At 40.6% G+C, this 24,504-nt stretch overlaps 1 protein-coding gene across 7 annotated transcripts in view; it reads right to left on the bottom strand.

Annotated features, from left to right (window-relative positions):
* Positions 1-8,413: 8,413 nt before the first annotated feature.
* RBM33 (RNA binding motif protein 33) overlaps positions 8,414-24,504 on the bottom strand; it is a 103,907-nt gene continuing 87,816 nt past the window's right edge. For all 7 annotated transcript variants that reach the window (XM_080639330.1, XM_080639336.1, XM_080639333.1 and 4 more), the window contains 2 exons: positions 14,707-14,795; positions 8,414-14,510 (listed from right to left, as the gene is read on the bottom strand). In XM_080639330.1, coding sequence (XP_080495456.1) covers positions 14,462-14,510; positions 14,707-14,795 — 138 coding nt within the window. In that variant the 3' untranslated portion in view covers positions 8,414-14,461. The remainder of the gene's footprint in view (positions 14,511-14,706; positions 14,796-24,504) is intronic.

A 24,504-nucleotide genomic window follows, 5' to 3' on the forward strand; every position in this document is an offset into this window, starting at 1 on the left:
TCCCTGGGGTGCCAGGTCTGACCCCCCAGGACTGAAGCCCGTGCTGCTCAACACTGCTCACGTCCACCCCGGTTCCCAGTTCACTATTTCTCACAGTGAGTTTCCTTCTGTTCAAGAACCTGGTTTCCTTTAATATATACACAGGTATTATTGAATCAAAACCTTCCCCTTTTCAACTCCAGGTAAAGAAAATTACAATTAACCTGATTTGGTTGTGAGTTAATTCATTTAATCTCCAGGTGCCCTTGGTCTTGAAATTAATGCCCCTAAAAAACTGCTAGATAGCATTCAAATCTCTTCCTTTAATTATGTGCATAATGAAGCTCATTTAGAAGGCAGCCAGCAGGATGGAGACTGCACTGCAGGCTTTACTCTGCCACCACCATCCAAATCGCTTTTTCCAGGTTAGGCTGACACTCAGGACTTTGGTCCCCTGCCCTGGATGCGGCAGCTGAGGGATGCTCTGTCACCGTGGCCAGCCTCCCAGCACCACCCACTGGCTCAGATCCTGAAAACAGCATCCCACAACAGCAGAGCCTGGAGATTTTGAGCCCTGCCAAATATGGGGCAGAAATAGCCTTGGTGGGTTCAGTTTGTGGCATGTCATGGCTTTCCCTGCCATTCCCAGCAGGTAAAGGGGTTTCACTGGCAGCAGTCACTTCTTATTCCTCCCACCTCTCCCTGCATTAACCTTCCCCTCTGCTGCACATCAGCCAGGCTCCCGCAGCCCTCGAATACTGTAACTGAGCAACAAAATTGAGTTAAACTATTGTTTTCTACCCAACCTCCTCTGTAAGTCTGCAGAGAAGGAGGCTCAGGGGAGACCTTATCTCTCTCTACAACTACTTGAAATGAGGATGGAGCAAGGTGGGGTTCGGTCTGTTCTCCAAAGCAACAAGCAGTAGGACAAGAGGAAATGGCCCCAAGCTGCACCAGGGAAGCTTTAGACTGGATATTAAGAAAAGTGGCAACTGAAGGGTTGTCAAGCATTGGAACAGGCTGCCCAGGGAAGCGGGGGAAAGTATTTGCAAGATGTGTGTATGTGGCACCCAGGGACATGGTTTAGTGGTGGACTTGGCAGTGCTAGGTTAATGGTTGGGCTTGATGACCATAAAAGTCTTTTCCAACCTGAACGATTCTATGATACTTTGGTTTCCTACCTGGAGGAGGGCTGTGAGCTGGACAGTTTCCATTGAGTGCTCCAATAAAACTCCTTGCTTCCATCAGCAAGGATGGTAGTACAGCTTGGGGAACCTTCTCCCGTGATGCTAAAGCCCAGTCAAAGGACTGAGAACGTACAAATCATGCCATGGCCTCCTTCAGCTGGAGCAATGATGGTGACTGAGAGGGCTAAACACCTGCAATGGGCTGCAGGCCACAGTGGTAGGCAGCGAGGACAGCACAGGGAGTGAGACTAAGTCTGAATGCCCTCGTGCTAGGGGATTTGAACTCCTCTGCCACCACGAGGTGTCATGCATAGGGTACCTGGGCTCACATGCCCTGGTGCAACACTCAACTTTTTACTCACTTATGTTTTTGGCAAATTGAATGTTTTCGGCAAATTGAATGTTTTCTTCCAGGGTTACTTTGGATGGGCACCTCCATCTGACCACCCCTCCTGACAGGTCACCAGGTGCCAGCCTGCTGCACCTCCTGCGCCAGGAGCTGAGTGCCCATCTTCCCTGTGTGTTCTGTTTGGTCACAGGTTGCAGCTGCCCAGCTCCTGGCATGGAGTATGAACATGGCTGGCTCATGGGCAACCCATGCTATGGAGATGTGTCCTGCAAGGAGCATTCTCCCTGCCACCCCACACTGCAGCAGGCTGTGTTGTCAGAGCTGGTTGCTTCCTTGCCTGTTCATTATGTTTCTGTCTAAAGACTTTGCTGGGGATGCCAGGGAAAAAAGAAAATAAAAACCAAACAAACCACCCAAGCCCCTTGTAATTAGTTCCTGTAACTGGGTTTTGAGCCTGGTTACATCTCTGGCTCAGTCTGACCTAAGGTTTTTAACTCCCTTTCCAAAATCACATGCTAAAACTGGTTCTCTGAGAATATTCTGGGGCATTTGGCATAAACAATGCTGGTCTAAAATGGCAACAAGGAGTTCTTTGGGATTCTTTGCGTTTCCTCAGGACTTTTCTAATAATGGCACAAGGACCATATCCCTGTGGGAAATGAGGACTTGCTTCCCTGCCTTCTGCCAGCTCCAGCCCCTGCGTAGCTCGGCAGCTCCCGGCTGGGCAGCCCATCCACCCATTGCATGCCTCTCTTCACACCAGCCCTTGCCCAGACCTCTATCCTGGCTCCTCTGGGCTTGGCATAAGCAGGAAAAACTCTGGCATGACCAACACCATGTTCAACATCACTCATCCCCAGTGGCATGGCATCGCTTCTGCCCATCCCATTGCTCCATGGGGGTCCCTCTATCATGGAATCTTATTGTAGAGACAGGAGGAGGAAGGAGAAGATAAGCACATAAAATGGATCTTTAATCAATAAAATGGATTAAAGATGGGCTCAGGCTCTTCTTAGGGTGGAGGGACCCCTTCACAGGTGGGCCAGGACTCTTCCCAACCCATCACATGTGGGCAGCATGAACAGGACAGAGGATTTGAGAGGGGACTGGGGGGTGCTGTCCTGGGGGAAGAATTCCTCCTCATGCCTGTGGTAATTGCATCATGGATTGCTGGCCTGGGGATGGGCAAAGGTGTGGCTGAAGGACATATACCAGACTTAATCATTTAACTTTATGAGGCCGAGGAAGAAGAAAAGCCTTTGTACCATCATGCCCAGTGTAAGTCCTTGCATCCTGGGCCAAAATTCACCTTTCCAATACCTTCTAGAGAGCTGGCAGCTGTTGTTCGCTCTGTCTCTTCCTTCACTGCTGAGGTTCCCCCAAGCCCTGTTTGCACCATGGTGGCTCATGGCAGCCATCTGGTGAACACATCGTCATCCTCTGAAGAAACTAGGTAAATGATGATGACAGAGCACTGACAGGCTGCGGCCAGAGTATCCTCCCACCCTCCTGGGCTGACCTGAGTTGGTACCCGGTTTTGCCCAGGCAGTACACAGCACAACCCCAGACAGGCTCTTATGCAGTAATAATTAAGTTAGTAATATCTTTTGATGTATCCAAAGTGTCTGCATCCTCATCAATGTAGTAACATAGCTAATAAAGCCAGAGGAACATTGTGGCATTCAAGCCACAACCGTTATGCTTACTTTTGTTCTCATTTCATGTTTCTTGGATGCTCAAAATGGTTAGGGTTTGGTACGTGTTTAAAAAAACTCAGGATTTGGATTCAGTGTGATCTGTGAGTTTGCAGGTTTCACACTGGAGCACTGTAAGTCCTTTCCTTCCCTGATCTAAGTCACGGTATTCACCCTTTCCAGCCTGCAAACAAATGCACTCATCATATTTGTTCTCTGTAACTAGAAAAGAAGAAATAAAAAAAGGTGTTTTAAGATCCTAATGCACAACTTTGCAATAAGAAACACAAGGGCTCTTGCTCTGAAATAGAAAGGACTGAGAGACATGGGCCAGTTTTAATCAATAATGCACGGAATACTTTGGCTCTGGGCTCATCCCTGCAAAAAGATGCTGTGTCAAGGTTTTGAACCCCCCTGGGACCAGAAAGAGAGGAGAGATGTGCAAGTCACCAAAGGACATCACCCTATTCAGGAAAAACCTTAGTGCAAGATGCTCGGGAGGGGTTTAAGCAGCCTATGTAGGCATAGAAACTGTCAGAAAGGATCCAGCCTTCTCCTGGGACAGCCCCTTCATCAGCAGCATTCACAGTGTGAGGACCCATTTCACCTCTCTGAGAGGGGGTAATTATTTCTTGTCAGTTAGACTCAATCACTGAACTCCAAACAGCTGGTGGTAGAGAACCATTTAGCCTCATTTAGCACCGTGATAGCCTTTTAGCTCTTCCACATTTCACACGGTCTCTGCCATTTCGCCCATAAATTCTCCTTAAAAAAAAAAAAAAAAAAAAAAAAAAAAAAAAAAATCATAAAAATTTATGAGGGGGAAAAAAAGGGCAGAAAATGGAGGCGGCCAAGAGAAAAGGTACTGAAATTTTCTAATGAAGATGAGGTTACATACCCCCAGCTGTTTGAAGTGCAGTGATTGAGGGTCTCACTGATGAGGGATGATTACATTCCTCCTGCTCCTCACCCCCGTTAAAGGCAACGTGCATCCTCCCTCTGGATACGGTTGATTGGCAGTAACACAGGGAAGACCTGGGAACAGCCACATCTTCCCTGTTTCAATATGATCTATGAATTTTCCTGATCTTACGGAACAAAACCAAGCCCTTTTCAATAAGCTAGCACCTTTAAGCAGTCTGAAAGGTTTATAGCAGTAGGAACTGCAGGTAACACTTTGCAAAAAGGCCAGTTTGTGGCAGTCTTTGAGATGGAGAACATACACAGAAGTGATCTCCTCATTCAGTTAAATGGGGTTTGGCTTCCAGGACTGGTTTTGTCACATAAAACTCAGGCTGGAAACAGAAAAGGACATACTTACAATGCGGAGGTTCTCAAACAGTACCCTGGACTCCACCAGCCAAATCCTAGTTAGTTCCCTGGGACACAGATTTTGCATCCAGCTACTGTTTGCAAGGCCCCAGTTTCAATAACAAGGTTAATAACAATGCAAAAAGCAATTAATAGGAAGTAACAAAGAATAGACAGATATCAGAGCCACTGAATATCTGCACAGAAATCTTAAATTCATCCAGGAGCAAATGCACAGCAGCCCTTCTGCTTTATTAAATCCCTGTCTAAGCACAAAGCAGTAAGGATTTGGATGAGTGTTCAGTGTTTGTAATTTGACTTGCTATCAACTTGTCTTAAAATGTTAGATTTCAGAAAGATACGATAATTTTTTAACAATTAGGCCATGCCAGTGAACAGGATTTTGCCTACATGCAAAAGACTTGATTCCAGTCACCATTAACTTAAGTATTATCCTACATTGCTTAAATATTAACATCCTATGCTTACGAGTACCTGCCCCAGGACCATTTTGCTAAATAGATACTTCATACTCGAGAAAGTGCCCAAACCCCCTGTGGTGTGTCTTATTAAAACAGCTTGAAGACCCCAAGCTGTAAGAGCAGACAGGTATCTTAACCACTGAGTATCTTCTGACCCCTACCAAAACAAATGCCACAGTGGCTTTTTACCTTTCCCTTTGAAGCTTCTAGCTATTTCCCCAGCTCGCATGCACTGCAGAGTGGTATCCATGTTAACTGAGACCATGGAAAGCACGCAGCAGAGTGTTGTGTACCTGACTCACAGCATGGATATATGAAGGAAGAAGCCTCCAAACCCTCTTTCCTTCTGTAATGCTGTACTGGGATACCTAAGCTTTGGAAGACACAGCCCAATTTGTTTGTGACGCAAAAAAAACAGAACTGGAAAAGGCCGCTGGGCTATTCACTCCATCCTCTCTCTGTTGTCTTAAAATCCTTTATGGAAGTAGAACCCTCTCATCAGTAATGAAAAGCAGGTAATTAGTTAAGAACCAGTGGAATACAGGACAAGAATCAGAAGAAATGGAAATGCTCCCAAGCCCTAGCCAATGCATCTCTAATGCCAACCACATCTCCACAGAACAATATTCTCAGTCAGCATCTTTTTCACCAGTTGAAGATGTACCTTCCCTGGGGATCCTTTCAAAACAGCATGGATGGGTGAAAATGTTTAATGCATATTCAGCAGTTACCAGAATTGACATTTGAAACCAAGGAGCAGTGGCACCGCGTGATGCGTCAGTTCTCACTGAACCCAACGAAGGATGTTTTCTGTAGCTCCAGCCCTGGTCTTTGAAAGGCTGAATGTGTAGAGCAAAACCAGAGAAAATCTTTGATAGCTGAACCATTCAAAAGCTCCCAAAATAAATGTTCACAAGGGGAGAGCTGTAGGCAGGGAGGTGTTTGGTTGCTGTTTTGAAATCCAGCACTAAATCTTCATACTATACATGCTAATGTTCAATTCTGGAAGTGCCCGACCCATCCATCCTAAAAAGGCAGCCAGTTGTCTTTTCTCATAGTTCACCACATCAGCTATCTGCAATTAATTCAGAGCTCCTTCTCTTTTCCCAGTGACTCTTACAGCAAAACCCCTTATTTATTAACAGCAGAGTGCATGGTCTTGCACTTTGCAAGATTAAGTTTAATCTCACCTCTATTACTCTAATTCTCTAGCTCATCCAATTCCTCTGAGATGCTCCGGTCCTCCTCCTCATCTGAGCCCTCCCTCATGAGCCTCCCAACACGCTTGGTGAGCACACTCCAACTCCTCCTGCCCAGATTGTTACAAATTAATTAAGGTCAATCAAGACCAATTTTTGAACCACTCCAGTAGGCACCTCAGAATTTGATTTCAAAGGTTTATTTGTACCTCCCTTTGTCACTCCCTTTCCATCCTTTCAACTAGTTTTTGAAGCCATGGATGTCCTCCATCACTGCAGTTGTCAGCCATCTAGTTCTCAAAGCACATCCCTGCATGAATCCTGAAATCTTATGAAATTACAAGTTCATCAGCAGGACATTTTAACTTCTAAAGACCACGTGGACTCATGCCTGATCCTAACCAGTGCTCTCAGAAAGCTTGTTCCCCTGTGCTGTGTAATGGTTAACCTGTCCAGTTTATTGCAAGAGTGGGCTGATGAGTTGATACTCAGTGGTGCATTAACTTCACTAAAACACAAATCCAAGTCCCAAGACTGCAGATTGACAGAGGCAGGGTAAGAAGGTACAAAGAAGCAAGGAGATATAACTCATCAGGTCTGGAGTCTGAAGGTTTTTGGTGAGGTTTACTTTTGCTTTGAGCTTTCTGTAGAGGAGATACGTAAGAGGCGATGCTACAGCATTGGATGGATATTTACAGTGTGTTCCTCTTACCAAAATTAAAAGTTAAAAACTAAGCTGGAACTTTGTAAGCAAAGGTGGCTATTTATACATTACTTACTATAAAAACCACTGCATCAGAGGCATTTTTAGCTTCAGCTTTCTAAGCTCACTGTGTTGCTTGTCACTAACTGTCCTCTATTGAGGTACAAGCAGGAACAACCACCTTGGAGTATCATTAGTCTGCCCCCAGGTAACAATGTTCTCTGGAGATCTACCCTCAACAATGATGATGTGACTTGCTAGTAATGCATCAGTGAAAACGTACGTGAGGGATCACAGGTGGCCATCTCCAGTGACAGCAGGGTGATAGCGGGATGGTGTACATTTAACTTTGCAAATAATTTTAACGAACTATTAAGAAACTCTATATAAAGTGCAAGGCAGCCGAACCCAATCTCTTTTCATGATACACATAGCCTCCATTTCTGGTGATGTAATTGTGTTCAGGTTACGGTTGATGATGACCATACTGAAAGCTCCTCTTTACATCATTAGATAGGCAATATTTGAAAGTAGGAATCTTTTACTAGATATGTCAGTATGGATGAAAAAAAGTGGAAAAGCTTTTACACTTCTTTACCTGTGACATCCTTGCTAACCTCCAGACCTTTGGAACTGGCCACACAAGCCCAAGCCCCTTTCACCATCACCTATCCTCAGTCACTTGCTTTTTCCATCTGGGGCACCTTCGCACAGCTCTGAAAGAACCCCGTGCTGAGATGCTGATGTAAAAGCAGGAGCCCAGAGATACTACCATAATAAAATCATAAAATAATATGGTATGTGAAGCTTATTCTGACAAGCTCAAGTTGTATATCAAGCACCAACAGAGGAAATATGATAAAGATCAAGTTTTATTGACATATTTTAGGTACAATAAATAGATTTACATGTTGACATTTCAAACATAAAATTACATGTAAAAAAACTGTACATGAGATGATCTTGTGTTTCCATTTTTACATTCACTTAAATAGGTACAACAAAGGTCTCTTATGGAAGTGCGGGATTTGGTATAGTTCAGTATTACATTCAAGAAATCGGTAGTAAACACTGTGTGCAGATGATGCTGTAGAAAACATGAGGCAGATGAACTCCCAGTGGAGTCAGTATGATACAGTCGGCTGTTGAATTTATATCCTGAATTGCTAATAAACAAACTCTGTAATCCATATTAGAGCAATACATTTGAAGTGGTTCTCAAAATACCCACATATATACAGCACTCAAGACTTTACAGGTTAGGAAGGATCACATTCAGTAATAGTAATAGGAGGTAGAATCGTGTCGACAGTGTTCATATTTGTACGTGGCAATGGAAAAAACAGTGCTATTACTATCACTGAATTCAAGAACAGAACTCCTGAAAAAGTGAAAAGGATAAAAGAGTTGTTAATCCTGTTTCGCCTGGCTTGCTGCAAATGCTAGAGCATGTAAACAAAATGTTTTAATTCTCCAGCATGGGTAAAACTGCAAAGCAAAACTGTTAAGTGATGCTTCTCCAGTGCTTTGGGATGGGCAGCATCTCCTAAGGCGCAATACCTGTAAAAGCAACCTCAACTTTATGGTCCAAAGCCTGCAAAGGAAAACTACAGTAGGATGTGCTTCCAGGCTTCAGGTATCCTCAAAAGAGCTATAAGACCAGAAAATAGAGCTTAAGATTGAATGCAGTGCACTCCGATAGCAAAAAGCGTGGAGAGATGAGCAGAGAGTGAAAAGGGCAGGAATGTAACAAGGATATGAATATCCTTGTGGGAATGGAAAAACAGGGGCAAATAAGACGGAAATGAGGTAAAGCATAGGGTAGAGGCAAAGGATACCCCAGGAAAAAAGAAAGCTGACTTATTCTAAGGGCATTTTGCATCAATAAAAGCTGTATGCAATGCAACAGAAGATGAGCTGTGAATAAACGAGTGTTAGCATCTTGTCTCTGCTGTAAGTGGAAATGGGTATTAATTACAAGTTAAACCGCTGAAAGAAGTTTCACCATCTAAAAAAGAAATCCTGCAAAAAATGGTTTTGTTATTATGTAAACAGAAATAAAACTGTAAGGTTCCAAAATCAGCATGACAAACACTAGGAAAAAATACAATATGTATTAAAAACTATTTGATGCACACAATGAAAATCCTGAACCACTGAGCAAACATGAAATGTTATGTTTAAACACAGCAGTGTCTTAAATTGTGATCTTCCAAGTGACTACACACAACAGTGCAATACAGCTACACTTAAATGAACGCAGGTTCTTTTATATTCTTAATCTGTAATACTGTTTTAAACTATATGGCAAGAATCATTTAACCCAAGTGCTATTACATTAAATAAAAGCAGCGTAACCTGTTGAAATACAGTGCATATATAAAGCCCACTTCCAGTTAGAAAAATCAGTGCGTCCAACCAAGAAAAGAGAAAGCGACACAGGCACCTAGAAGACCCAGTGACATTAACTTTCCCCCTGAGGTTTTCTTTAGTGCAATAAGGACCATACTTCCCACCAAAATAAGCAAAGAAGTAGAAAATGGAAGTGTTTTGTCTATAAAAAAAACCCCAACCCTGCAAAAAGCAGTGTTATGAAAAACAGAATGATCCTTCCCAACCATATTATACCAGAAGTTGGTATACGTAAGGATCCAATATGAATCAGTGTTTTCGTACACAAGACCCTGTGCTCATGTGGATTATAAGTCGTCTCCATGATTAAAAAACAGGTTACAAAAAAACCTTACATAAAATCCTTAGGATTTGGTACTAATTAAAGATAAAATACTTTCAAGTATTACGTTTATGAATTAATTAGAGGTTAAGGTATGATTTAAGGTAACACTGAAACAAAAGCCCTATGTTACCCTAAATGACCTTTGTAACACAGCTGACCTTCTGCAATCTGTTCAGGATTTGTTTCCTTCACATTTAATTCCCCATCCAACATGCTGCTAAAAAAAATGAGAACACAAAAAAAATTTAAAAAATAAAAAAGGGTTCCTGTCTCTCTGAACAAAAAATGCCTTTTTGACAGCAGAGGCGAAGCCAGATTTCAACCTTCAACTATCACGACTCACATAACAACCACAGCACTATGCGAAGGACAAGAACAACACAATGCTAAACCAGAGAACAGATCCAGGATATCTCCCAAGTTAGACAAAAAACAGGCAAAAAAACCCGCAAGAAATGCCCATGCCCACATCCCACCACCCCTCTCACCCCAGCTGTAAGGCACCGCACCCACACACACATACAGACACACAGTTACTGTGTGTACCCAGAGGAAGCGCCTACAGCAGCTTCTGGGAAAAGTGCACAATTTCAAGTTAAACAGGTAAAAGATACTATGTTTAAAAAAATGCATTAAAAATTCAGCATGAAGTGAATGGTTTTCTTCTTATTCCAAGCAGCCAGATAAAGTTAAGAAAAAAACAATGAAGACCCTCAAGATTCTTCTGAAATAACCCACAGCTTTATAAAAAAATTACCTATATCCTTGCAGTGGAAACCTAACATTAAATGCTCAGTCTGCCTGGCATTTAAATGGCTGGAAGGACTTTTTTTTAAACAGAAATTTGGAAATCTGAAGTGAATCTTCAAGATTTAAATGGGGGAATAAATTAGGTATCTGACGATACATTACAGAGGGATGCCAGTATATACTCTTCTTCCCCAAAGTTGCATTGGAGATGTATGTGGGCCATGAACAATATCCCTGCCTAAATTTATTCTTTATCCTTCTCCGAGATGAACATTTGCTCCTCCAGCTATGAGATGCTATGGACCTGTCCTCCTCCTGCTTAGCACCAACTACACCGAGCTTTCCAAGCACTGCACACTGTTCCACCACGCAGCACGTGCCACACTAGTTACCAATATTCTGGTGAGCCAATGTGTTACATGACCAACTTGAAATATGTGTAAAACCAAATATCCCGAACTTTTGAGAACAATATTACATGACAGACCTCATTTGCACTTGCACAGCACAACGGAACAACCCTAGAAACCCCATGCCCTGGTCTGACAGTGCACTGTATTTCCCCTCAAAAGTTAAAGGACAAGTTTTTCATTTTTTTAATAATAAAAAAAAAGGTAGAGCATTCTACTAAAACACCACAGCTCATATGGCCAATCCAATCTCTTAGTCAAGGCAAAATACGTTTAGTTATAAAATAAATTCTCCAGTGCTACAAGAAGAAAACAAAAGAATTTGGAAAAAAAAAAAGTTGGTTTCATATTATCACCTCCTGGAGGTGCCTATTAAAATCTTTATAAAGTTATGCTAATAAAAACTGTGAACAAATAATACACAGATGAGGATATATGTATTGACTTACTAGCATCTTTATAAAAATTTGAAGATATACACAAAAACACATCAACATTTATGGAACTGTATCCATTAAACTTTGATGAGACAACACAGAAAAACCTAACAAAGAGCTAAGATGTGGTTGACTGTAAGCACTTTGAGTAACATTTTAATTTTAAAAGGTCAATATTTACATACTACATTAAATGCCTTTTTTTTTCCCCAGCATTTTGCATTGTATTTTGAACACATGATAAAGAAAGAACAAGATAATGGTTGCAACAGATCTTCCAAGAAAGTTAACTTGAGATGCTCAGATTTAACTATGTGCTGAAAGAGAACATGGCAAGAACACATCCTTCTAGCTTTACCTCTACTTCCTTTGGGTTTTTGTGGGAGGAGACAGCAAAGGGATCTAAAAGAGCTGTATCACCCAAGCTGATCATTGCCAAGAGATCCACTTTTCAGTTAGGATTTGAGAACTAACAAAACATGAACATTTTAACAAATGGCTCCCCTAACTGCTACTTTCGCTACTGAGTTTTTTAAGAAATTAGAGAGAGATGGCGACAACACAGGGTGTGAGTATGTATGTATGCTTATAATAAAATGCATATAGACACACATACATATAGTATGATTACATATAGTAAGATACTCAGGTACTGCAATAAGCAGCTAAAATGATCACCACTGACCCGCCTGTACCCTGCCTACAAACAAGTAATACTACTGCAACTGCCTTTAAAGAGGGTGCATATAGTCATTAAACAGGCACTGCTTATGTTGCCTCCAACATCTCAACAGACCTGAGGTGATCTCAGGCCTTTAATCCAAAGCCATACATTTGCCTCAAAAATCAATTTTTTATCTTTTTTTTTAACCCCAACTGAATAAAAATTCTTTAAACTGAAGCTGGCTGAACCTCAGCCTCTTTGGGATAGATTCAAAACCCAAAGCAGGAGCATTTCTACAAACTTCTTTGACTTTTGAATCAAACCCATATTCTTAGGCTTCAAGAAACTCTAACGCGATTAACATTTGGTTCTGACAGGACAGCTGATCAGCTGCAGATGTTCCTACTGCTGAACTCAGCTGCTAGCCTGTCTAGCATTTGCATCTAACCCAGATTTCCAGACATGCACTATTATCACTCTACTCCGAGACATCTTGCCACCCTTCTCATTGCAAGAAGCTGCTCCCTAACAGCGAGATGAATAACTGTTGAATGACTTGTTTTAAAGATAAGCATTTAGTTCTTAAAAACCAAAACCTACATGACCTAAGGAGGCAGCGTAGGGATCCTAGTGCTCACAGTGTGAGGAGTTAAGTAGCATGGGGTAGATCACCTCGTGTGAGTCTTGAGGGTTGGCTCCCATCGGGCACTTCCTACCTGCAGCTTGTTTTCTGTCCTGGGTTTGGGTCTACCTGAAGCACTAATAGGACTTTATGTGTAGTAATTGTGCTGGATGTTATTAAGCACAAAAGGGGAACTACAGAGACAGATGCAAAACTCAAAACTCACTTCCATGCCAAAGAGTCACATCACTAAGTTGTAAATGGGCTTAGAGTATCAATTTCTTTCCCAGCACAATGTTTCCAAAGTTACTCTATTATTTCAATGAACAAAGAGCAGTTTTACCTAGATTTTTGACAGTATTTTATTATTCAATCATTATTTTTAGTAACTTCTACTTAATTGAAAATCTGGACCAAAACTGTAAGAAAGCCAATTAGGTCTTTGTGACTTAGTTACCATTAAATCTTTATAAAAAAAATCAAAAGAATTTAAAAAAATCGTACTATATGGTACTATATGGTGCTATAAACTTGCTTAGTTCACCTTCAGCATTTGACATGCCTATTTTGGACCCCATTTGCAGCTGTTTCATTACATACCAATAGTGTTCTCCTGCAGTCACTCAGGTAACAAACCTGTAAGGTTTCTGTAAGTCCCCACCTTCAAGCAGTAAGTGCGGTACTTAAGAGTATTTCTAAAATAAAGGATGAACCAAAAGCTCATGGTCTAAAACTAAGGAAGTGTTCACAAAAACTGGAATCCAATATAAAGATGACATTGTAATAAGTTTATTCAGAAGTAATCGAAAAAATTGTTCCTTTGGCAACACCATCTAGATGGTTCTTAACCAAAAGGAAATAATGCGGATTTTACTTTGAATAAAATATAAGCTCCTTGATGTTTGCACATCATTTTGGGAACTGCCACGTTCACCAGCAGACTCGTAATGTCCTTACAGTCCTGTATTTTATCAGGAACACCACATCAAACCAAGTCCTTTCAGTTATGGGTTTCTTATGGTTCAACATTAGTCACAAAATAAATCCCAAAGAAAAAAACTCTAATCAAAATAAAGCATAAGGCAATCATTAAACGCTAACCCAAGAGAACTATTAGGAATGCACCACTCTTCCTATGTAACATTTTTGAAGTGAGCCACCAAGTATTTATTTTTCCTTGTATCCGGCAGCATCATCTAAAACAACCTAGTTACAACTTGGAGTTCACTACCCCACGATGCTACTGAAGGGCAAAGATCCTTGTTTTTAAAACCCAAGGGAAAACACAGCAATGTTATTCCTACACAGGGTTTTACGGAATAAGTGGAGTTGGAAGGAGAAGATGGAAGTCTGTGTTGGAATAGAAAAATGCAAAGATGGATTTAACTTATTTACAAAGATCAGAACTACAATTTTCCAGTGTCACCTCCAAAGCTTCTCAGCATACTGCTGTTCAGCGAAGTAGACCACATTTAAATCTATGCAAGAATACCTTCTATGCTCCCAGATATACAATGTAGCTAATGTGTTTTGTTTAGAAAAGTGAGTTTTCATTCAAAACTGAAGATAAGAGCAACCATTATCAAATATTCTTTGCTATGGAGAAAGTTTTTAAATCTTTCGATGTAAACGTTCTCTCTCAAGTCACTGTGGTCACACAGTAGGATCCTGAAGAACAGTGTCTACGTGCATTGAAAGCGTTTTGAAAAAGACTCTGTAGTTCCATGTGGTTACAACAGAATGTGAACAAACCTAACAGAAATTCCACCTTTGCAGATCCTTTCAAGTTTCGCTCTTCTGGAGAACATCTTGCTGCTTTCTGTAGTCAACAACTAAAGACTAAGCTGAAAGGTTTCACAACCCGATGGTTTTGCCACTGTGCCTCATGTAGCTCCACAGTACGCTTCTGTTAGTGTCACGGTTTCTCTCAGAAGTCATCACTCAACTATCAGTGCCACATTTATGTGGGAGAGATCTATCATGTGCCTGTTAAAAGTTAAAAGAAATTTAAACCTGGTACTCAAACCGAATCTAGGGGTGGAGAACAAACAAGGAAGTTCTATGAAGGTCACTAATAAACAGATGCTTGGCTGGATTAAGAGAAACATTGAGCAGAGGAGACTGATTTAATCTTTTGAAGGGAGGGAAGAAACTGAAGCAGCAGCAGCATTTAATTATTTACCTGTGGAATTTCTGTTGAAATGCTAAAGCATGTGCTGGCTCCTTAAATTTTGCTATGGCCTTCCGTTGTTGAGGAAGCATCTGTAAACTCTGCAGAGAAAAAAAAGTCAAAACACATTTTTAATATTCTCTTAAAGTTACACTTAAAAACCCCACTCATTTTGCACCAAACTGATGGAAATTCTGTCATATTTCTATCTTCTTACTGGTATCCAGGAAATGGAAAGAGACTTCTGAGACTGCAGTCAGGGACACAGCTGAAGGTGTTTCAGCTGCTGCATGAAGGAACTGTACTGACTGGAAACCCCAGACCATCACACGTTAAGCACAGGCAACAGCTCCTCGATTCTACCCATACAGATGACCCAAATCCTGCAGCCAAATTCACACCAATTGAATAAGAAACATTCCACCGGGCAGAGCAAAAATTCACACACAAGCACCTGGAGTCATCCACTTGATGTACATTAAAGGATCAGGGCTTTCCACAGGTCAAACAGGGCAGAATCAGGAAAAAGAAGTGGTAGATCTTGATCTCTAGACTGCATATCCTCACACTGCTTTACAAAAAACAAGTGGGTAGCTTTTGACAGATGCTAATCACCATGAAACTGATGAAATGGCTTAGGTCACCACATCCAAATCCTCCTAGTAATGGGAAACCATGCCACACACATCTACCCAGGTAAGTCCATCTGATACGTGCTTCTCATACCATGAGAGCAGCATTTCACAATGCTACAACTATCAAAAACCCCCTGTATAATATTGACCACTCCTCAACCAGGGCTTTGGAGAACTTGTGTCCTTGCTCCCTGCTGCATCAAGAAGCCCAGGTGATGCCAAGATGATCTCTGTGAGCAGCCCTGTGGCCTTGCTAATGAAAACTTTTCAGACTTACTAAGATAAAAATTGATGCTTTGAGTTAGCATTTTAGGTATAACAGCATATTTTTCAAAAAGACAACTGACAAATTTGAGACAATGAAGTTTTACTCATCAAGTAGGTACACACAACAATCAATGAGAACATGCAACAAGTATTCAGCATCACAGAATATTCAGGTTAATCTGCACTGTATCGTTTTTGGAAACGTAGATTTTTTTCTATAATGAAAAGATTTAGCTAAGTCACTGCAACTTTTTAGTTTCTGGGCTTGTAAGAATGGCATTTAGCTTTAAAAAGAGAAAACACTTGGTAGATGATTTTTGTCTTTTTTCAATCTGAAAGCCCTTTACAAGGTTAAGCACATTTTACCAGCAAGAATACAGTCAGGCTGCAGAAAATGCCAATGAAAGTCCTTGGACAGAGCTCAGTTCTCCTGGAGGTTATCTGCTGGAGTAGGTGAAGAAGGTGCTGAACTGTGTTCTCCTCCTTCAATGATGTCACTTTATCATGATTTACAGAACTGTATCTAATGTACATCCTCTTGACACTGCTTTTCTCGGTAGAAAAAACTAAGGATGAAGTACGTCCTATCACTCAGTTTTGAAGACTTACTCACAGTCATTAAAAATAAGATATAGAAACAAGAAACTTGGAATAGTTGGGGAAAATCTCTGAATTGCAATTAAAAAAAAAGAACAAAAAATAAAAGAGAAGCAAATCTTTTCCTTTCAAAGAACTTGACACTTTTAATATGAGAAAACCTGTTTGAATCACTGAAAGGATGAACATTTCACAGAACAGAGGAGCTGGAAAAGAACCCAGGGACATAGCCTTTCAGCTGTACTCTGAATGTCCTGCAGTCACCTGCTTCTCTCCCCATTCCTGAACCATCTCCAGCTCTCTTGCTGACAATCAATCCTCACAATAGGTCTCACTCAACCACAGGAGATTCTCCCAATGCTTTATGGTCTAGACCCATGTTGTAATCAAGTGAAGAAGAGAAGCTACATTTAGTGACTTCTTCTACAAAAATTGAGTTATTATTCCATTAAAGTTCTTGAGGTGTAGAAAGGAAAATTTCGTTTTGCAGTTTATATACGCATAATGAAAAATTAATAAAAGTAATTAGCACTTAAAATTGACTAAAGGAAGACATTCTGGTATAGTACAGACTTACTAATGAAATTAGGCAAAGTATCTAAATATTATTATAGACAACTTACTTACACGTTCGTACAAATTAATGAAGTTTATTGACTGACTAGCTTGGGTATTATGTCACAGCCTGTTCTTACATTGTTTTATTGCCTTATTTTTCAAAGAAAAAAGCCCAAACAATTAAAACACTAAACACATTATAATTTTAATGCTCAGCTGCTTTGGCAGACAAGACATCAATTCTTTGTAAGTCCACTGAAAAGCATCTTTATCAGATTTACTTTCACTTGTCAACACAGACAACTGTGGAAATAAAAAGCCAACCCATCTCATCCTTTGCTGAACTGCCCAAACACCTCCCTTTAGATAACCCTGGAGTAAGGCAATAACTTCTAGCATCAGGGTCTTCTCAACTACTGCAGTTACACATGCCTATGCTTTAACCAGAAAGAGAATTAAGGACTGCAAAAAGAAAGGATAAACTAATGCTACACAAACAATACTTCTTTAGTTGGAAACTGTCTGAAAAATGTTAATTCAAATGTTTTTAAACCAAATTCTCAGCCTCTACTGAATTTAAACTATGATAATGAAAATGGCACACAATCACTTCATGTTTGTTTAGGTATATTAGCTATATACACCTTATTTAGGTAGAAAAAAAAGTTCAGGTTTTAACACAAAAGAAGACAATTATTAAGCTAATCTGATGATATGACCACCACGGCCCGAAATACCAACATAAATATCTTTGCTGATAAAGATTTTTAATATCTCAACATAAACTGTGATCTACATCATGTTTTCAAACAAATCCACATCTATCATGACCTGCAAGTATAAACATTATTTATCCAAGCTACCAAAGACCTCTTGAAAATGTATGTTCTGATTTTGGGACAGTATTTGCTTACTTGCATTACTATTTAAATCCAAGTTTTGTACTTAGCAATGCTGATTATCAGATACAGAACAAGCAGGTAAGATTTTGTCAGAGTGTGTAGGTCATGAGCTGCTGTTATCCCACCCAGAGCAGATGGGTTATCAGCTGGGCATACAAACTAGTGTTCCACTTCAGTGGAAATCTGATGTAAAGTAACTGCATACTCATCCTACTGGATTATTTCCATCTCCTTGAATTCAGGATGACATGTAGTTAGATGATGCTAACAGTCTGAAGAAAACTTCTTTTTGTGTAATGTGTGGATTTTTATTAGCTCAAAATGTTGTTCAAAGCATTACCTTAAAGACTCACTTCACCACCTTCTGCTTTTGCTGATTCCAAATACAGGTTGGGAAAGTACATACAAAATTAATTTTGCATATCTTAATCATGCTACCTTGCTTTGTTTAACAAAGTTCTCTACCTTTGTTTAATAATTTGTCAGCCTATTTTTTCAGTGATAACATGCAGTATTTCCAGCATCCATAACGTTCTCTGAGTTCGAGTGCTTACACATTAACTACAAGGATCTTGAAATAACCTCCTAGAAAGCTGTTATTTTTAATCATGCTCCTTCATCAGACTATCACTGTATCAGACAGCTTACTTGTAAAGAATGCTCTACTAAGTTTCCAAAATTATTGGTACCACTATTTAATGTGTTTCATTAATGTAAAAACCCATACATGTGCAAGCATTAATCTTTCATTTTCAAAGTAAAACCTGAAGTGCTCCATTAGCTATCATAGAGCTTGTACAAAAATAGATGCTCACCTATAATGTTTTTATTATTTTTGTTTCCCCACAATGTATCTTAACTTCTATTTCCAGCCATCCTGTACATCAGGATAGATTTAAACCTTTCTCATTTCTTTTCATACTGCCTAACTACTTCTGAAGATGATGTTATAACAAATTAAACAACGTTTTACTGAACAAAAGCTCTTCTTGCCTGAAGCATCTCATCCCCTCCTTCTGCACTGACCTGGGTGTCTGCAGAGATGTTCCTCTCACATTTTCTTACTCTTCTCTCTGGCTGCAATTGCTCCTGCACACTAACTTTTCCCCCTTCTTAACTATGTTATCCCAGAGGTGCTACCACTGTGACTGATGCTCCCAGCCTTGGCCAGCAGCAGGTCTGTCATGGAGCTGTCTGACATTGGTTCCATCAGAGATGGGGAAAGCTTCTGGCAGCTTCTCAGAAACGCCCTCACTGCCAAAACCTTGCCATGCAAACCCAATCACATTCTAAAAAAGTACTTCAGAACGTTGGTTTTAGACCTGACATAATACTACAAAGAAGCTAAGAGCATCAGACTGGTCTTCATATAGTACTAATGACAGCTGTTCTCTCATTTTCAAAGAGCGCATAGTACTAAAGTAATCCTTAGTCTTATGATCTTCATCATAAAAACATGACCTTCCCCAAAGTATCATAGCTCATTAGGAATCTGATCTGAATTTAGTATTATCCTGTAACCTACTGATTTTGAAAAGCCGGTCAGAGGAGGCAGGAAACAACCAGCCACGCAGCACTGCCTCTGGAGACAGGCTGGTTTTACGGAGCAATATGTGAGCTCCCATTTAATGGGAAGACACTCATGTTTCATCCACAGGAGCTTTCCCTGTTGCCACACTGCACTGCACTAGAATCGCCTTCTATCATGAATTCCTAAGCTGAAGTATCACAATCCTCCCAAATGTCACTGCTCTGAGAAAACAACTTCATTCACATTTCTCTTTAAGTTGACCTAGTAAGATGTTCACCAGAGGATGAAAACCCCTTCCCGCATCCACTCAGGTGTAAAGGATTGACAATACATACAGTAACTTCCAAGGGATTTCAAACAACTGGTTACTTTACTGATTTGGGTGTAGAGATCTACCATACAGCATTTCATGGGACCAACCTGAGATCAGAGGTATTCTTGGCATGTTCCCATTTGATTCTGTTTTCCAGCAATTACATCCTGACATATTCCCAGCATTAGAAATAAAAAGCTGGTTTAGGCTAAGAAGGATTATTTAATATGGAAAGGATTTAGGCAGCATAGAGCTCATGCTGATTTGATTATCTACCTTTTCTGCTTCCTTAGGCACTGCCATGGGAAGATGCATGCCTTATATTGGGCAGATACTGGCACAAAACCAGTATTTCATGATCACTCATGTTGTTTGAGAGTTTGCCTACAAACTCTTTTAAAACATGCTATTTAATTCAACAACTTACAAAAATTAAACAGGGGCTGTGGCTTTTTCTGCAACTGAACTATTACCAGTGACTAAAGCATGAATATCATAAAAGGACTATTCCCTCTACAGACATTTCTTCAGAATCTGCAGACCTACACTGCCCTTAAATTTCTCCTTTACATAAGCTCTGTAATTAAATCTACACATTTGCAATATTACATGATTCTATGATATCAGTGAAAATAATACTGAAAAGCCTGTATGATAGTAGCAGCACAATAATCTCTAGTTAAGCTTCGCTGCAAAACAAAGAGCCTTCAGACAAGCAGCAGGACATCCATGAGTAAGAAAGCAAGAGATCGCTTGCAGAGAATAAATATCTTTGACACCAAAACTCTCAGAGGTTACACAGAGAAGTTAAAAGGGAGATAGAGCACCGGGAGATGGAAACCAAGCAGGCAGGAGTGAGATCGGAGCAAGCACTCATTTCAATTACAGGAGACAAATAAGAAACAAAAGTTTCCTCATTTACTCAATTTCTTTCACTGAAGTAAATGGACTACCTAATAGTCTGCAAATTTATTTCACCAGTGAGTTTAGGACTAGCAGTGGCAGTCCGCAAGAAGCTGCTAAAAAGGGTCTATGCAGAAAGGGTAACTTTCCTAACCAACATTATGTCCAGCGTGTGATCCAACCTGCTCTGCAACAAGTCGAATAGCAGCATGGCAGGCACTTTCTAAAAGGAAAGATTAGATTCCATTTAATTCTCCCCTCCCATCAATAAATGCTGACACATTTTTATTATCCTCACAGTCTCCTGACACCTGAAGCATCCTTCCTGGGAGCAACACTTCCAAGTCATTTCCAACAAGCATAGAGGCTGGGACAGAACGTATTTATTTTATCCTCAGTTGTTGCAACTGATCTCTTCCACCTTTTGTCCTTCCTTCCTGCTTTGCTGCCACCTTTGACTTCATACTTTAAAAGTGCTCAGCTTTCCATCTCCATATGCAAGATGAGGTGAGAAAGAAAGAATCTTCTGTCACTGAGATGGGCATCAGTAGGTTGAGAAGTTGAGCCCTCCAGAGCAGTGCTGGGCTAGACAGGCTCAGGATGCAGCTGCTCCTCTCTTCCTACAGGCCCAAGGATGAAGCAGAACTACCAACATCTTCTGCTGACAATGTTTTTACAGAAGACTACGCATATTTTTGGGAAGACTACACAGGTCACCAGCCAGCTCTGTGAACCTTGTGTGCTGCATCACACGGAGAACCACCCCACTGATCTAGAACAGCACTCATGTCCTGGGCATACTCATCCACATGTGCTGTCATTTCCACTGCTAAGTCTTGAACTAAATTCAGCAATTTTGAATACAGTGTCAGGGCAGATAGCTGCCTTTACCCTAACTGAGCACTAGATAGCGCTGTCTCTCTAAGAAAGCAAAGAGAAACGAACCGACATGAGAATTTTTTCCCTCCTAAGACAGAAAAAAAATGACGACGTTATCAAACTCATATTCGTCAAACTACTCAAAATACACCTACAGTCGCCACATTCTCGTCCCCTCTGATACACAGCAGCGGGTTATTTTGTGGGTTTTTTTTTTTTTAGTATTTCTCTCCCCCCCCCCTTTTTTTTTTAACATCAGAATTTGTAATCTTGAATCTTCACAAAGCAATACTGAGATTTTTCTGCTGATGTTGTTTGCTTGCAACCATTTCATGTAAGAATATATAATTAAAGATGATGATGGAAGACACCTACAGAATGATCAATCAGTACTCAAATTACTTGGAGGTCTACTCAGTGATCCCCTCTGTCACCATCCTAAAAAAAATGTGAGGGTGGCAATAACTAGCTGAACACAAGCCTCCAGAGACAGTATAAACATTAAACCCAGATTCAAGAGCTCCAGAAGAATGCACTGCGTTTTTCCTGACCTTTGCAACTTATTAGTAATCTAGTTCAGCAAGTGTTTCTGAATGGGCGTGTACTGAATGTTACTGCTTTAGCACAACCCCAAGAGGCTCCATTTTGGTGATGTGCTCAGAAATCTGTACTTTACAACACTTTGGAATACATAATTTCATTTCTAGCATGTAATTATTTTAGATTGAGCACTCTGATTTTACTGAAGGTACATTATTTGTACCTGAAAGCTTATCCTCTCCTCAGAGTCTGACAGCAAACTGTATGTTGAAAGGAACCACTTTTCCTCCTAATTTAATCATGTTTGAGTTGTAATATGCAGCTATGACTAAGGGGCTGTTCCTGAAGCCCTACAGATTTTTTTTCTATTCAGTATCTCGAGAATCTTCATGGTATTTTATTCTCCTATGTTAATAACAGAGCAGCTTTAATGAAGCAAGGATGAGAACTAAAGAGTCTTCAGTGATTAGGCAATAGAGGGTATTTCAAAGCTCATACACAGGAAAAGATAAATTTCTTAATTTCTAGGGTATGAAGGAGAACAAATGCTGAATTGCCAACTACAACTGTAAAAGTATCCTTCATCTCTTATGCACATCCAGCTATTCCCAAACCCTGGCTCCCAGAACCCCCACCTCAATGATGGCAAAGCTAGGAGTGTTGAACATTATGAACTGAGAAAAGTTTTTAACTTCTCTTCTCAAGGTTTGTGCAAGGTGCTTGCACCTCAATGATACTGATATGAAAAAGCTAAAATAGAAATCCACCTTTTTGTACCCAGAAAAACAAAGTAATCTCATCCTCCCCTATTCACTCCATTGATAATGGAATGACTTTTTCCATAAATATGTTAAAACTTTCTGTTACAGAATCATAGACTGGTTTGGGTTGGAAGGGATGTTAAAGACCATCCAGTTCCAACCCCCCTGTCATGGGCAGGGACACCTTCCACTAGACCAGGCTGCCCAAAGCCCTGTCCAACCTGGCCTTGAACACTGCCAGGGATGGGGCAGCCACAGCTTCTCTGGGCAACCTGTGCCAGTGCCTCAGCGCCCTCATAGTGAAGAATTTTTTCTAATACCTAGTATAAATCTACCTCCTTTCCATTTAAAGTCATTTCTCCTTATCCTGTCACTACATGCCCTTGTAAAAAGTCATCTTCCTGAGAAAACACACGCAGGATTAAGCACACTGCAACAAAATCAGGAGTCAAACTGTATCTGAAAATAGGAGCTGGTGTGGGATCAACGGCTCTGCAGCAGAAATTGATACACGAGGCAATACTTAGATTTTTGAGCTGCGTTTGCACGTCACTTTGAAGCAAGATGCTTGCTTACCATTACAGATGCATGTCCTACCAGGCTGGACCAGATGATGCTTGAGGTACCTTCCAACCTGGTATTCTATGATTCCTACAGTTTGGGAACCTTTGTCTTTAACCAGGAATTTGAGTGCTGGATAATACGCATGTGTCGCTTCAAAACAACATCCAGGCAGGAAGATAACTCCTTAAATTTTGATTCAGATTTGAAATTTCTTTTAGAATTGCAAAAAATAAGCATGAGTTTGACACACACATTTCTCCCCCACCCCAAGATAAATAAAATTCAAGAAACTGCTATCTCAGTGTTCAGTTCATTACGGAAAAATTTGCTGAATATGGTCAACAGCTAAAAATAGGATACTCTTAAAGATGGAGTCAGCCACAACTGATTCATTCACCTTTCTCTCCTCTTACTATCTCTTGAACTCCATCTGCACAAGCTAAAAATCCAAGCACCTTGCTTCATTTCCAAAAGAGCAGCTAGAATTTCTCACCTTGCCATTTTCCCCACAATAGCCATCTCCTCAAACTCTGTCTATTTCGAGTTCAGCAAGCTTTTCATTTTAGAAGACCAGAGCTCTGCACTATCTGAGATCTCTTTGCTCTGGTCATGGCCATGACCTGTACTTGCCTCTCACATGAAATCCCTTGAAGCCCACACAGCAGGGAGCCCTTCCATTCACTACTCTGCTCTCTTTAGGGGCTCACGTCTGCACTCCTCATTGCAAGTCACTTACATGAAACCCATTTTAAAGAAAGAATGAGGAAATAACCAAGTACAGAGTATCTCTTCACTACCAGAGCCTGCTGGCCATTTCTAGTTGCAGGGGATTTAGTGCAGCACTGAGCACAAACACCAGCAAAACCACTAATTAACAGCCATTAAAGAATCCACTCATGCACTTCAGAATATTGACCTCTGAAAAATCTAGCACCATCTGTATAAAAGTGATTGCTGTGAACAGGGACAAGACAGATTTTCAAATATTTCATTTTCAGTTCTTGTCTTATAAGGCACCTAAAACTGCTGCTGCCTCTTCCTCATTTAGTTTGTTAACATTTCTGTGGTACCACTTCTCAGAGAACCATAAAAAAAACCAAAAACAAAACAAAAAGAAACCCCACAACCAACCAAAAAGCTGAATATTGCACATGGTAATACCAGTCTTAAGACTCTTCCTACAAAAAGATCGCTTCTCCCCTGTATATCTATCTCATTATCCACATTTGTGAAACATCATTCAATCTCAAACTAGCCAGGAAATTCCTAGCCTGCTACAAGTCAAGACTTGAAATTCAAATGCAGAATTAGCGAAAAGGCCTTCTGCACTGTTAGCCAAATTCAAACATCTCTTTCAAAG

Source organism: Psittacula echo (genome assembly GCF_963264785.1).
Source record: "Psittacula echo genome assembly, chromosome: 2".
Taxonomy (NCBI): domain Eukaryota; kingdom Metazoa; phylum Chordata; class Aves; order Psittaciformes; family Psittacidae; genus Psittacula; species Psittacula echo.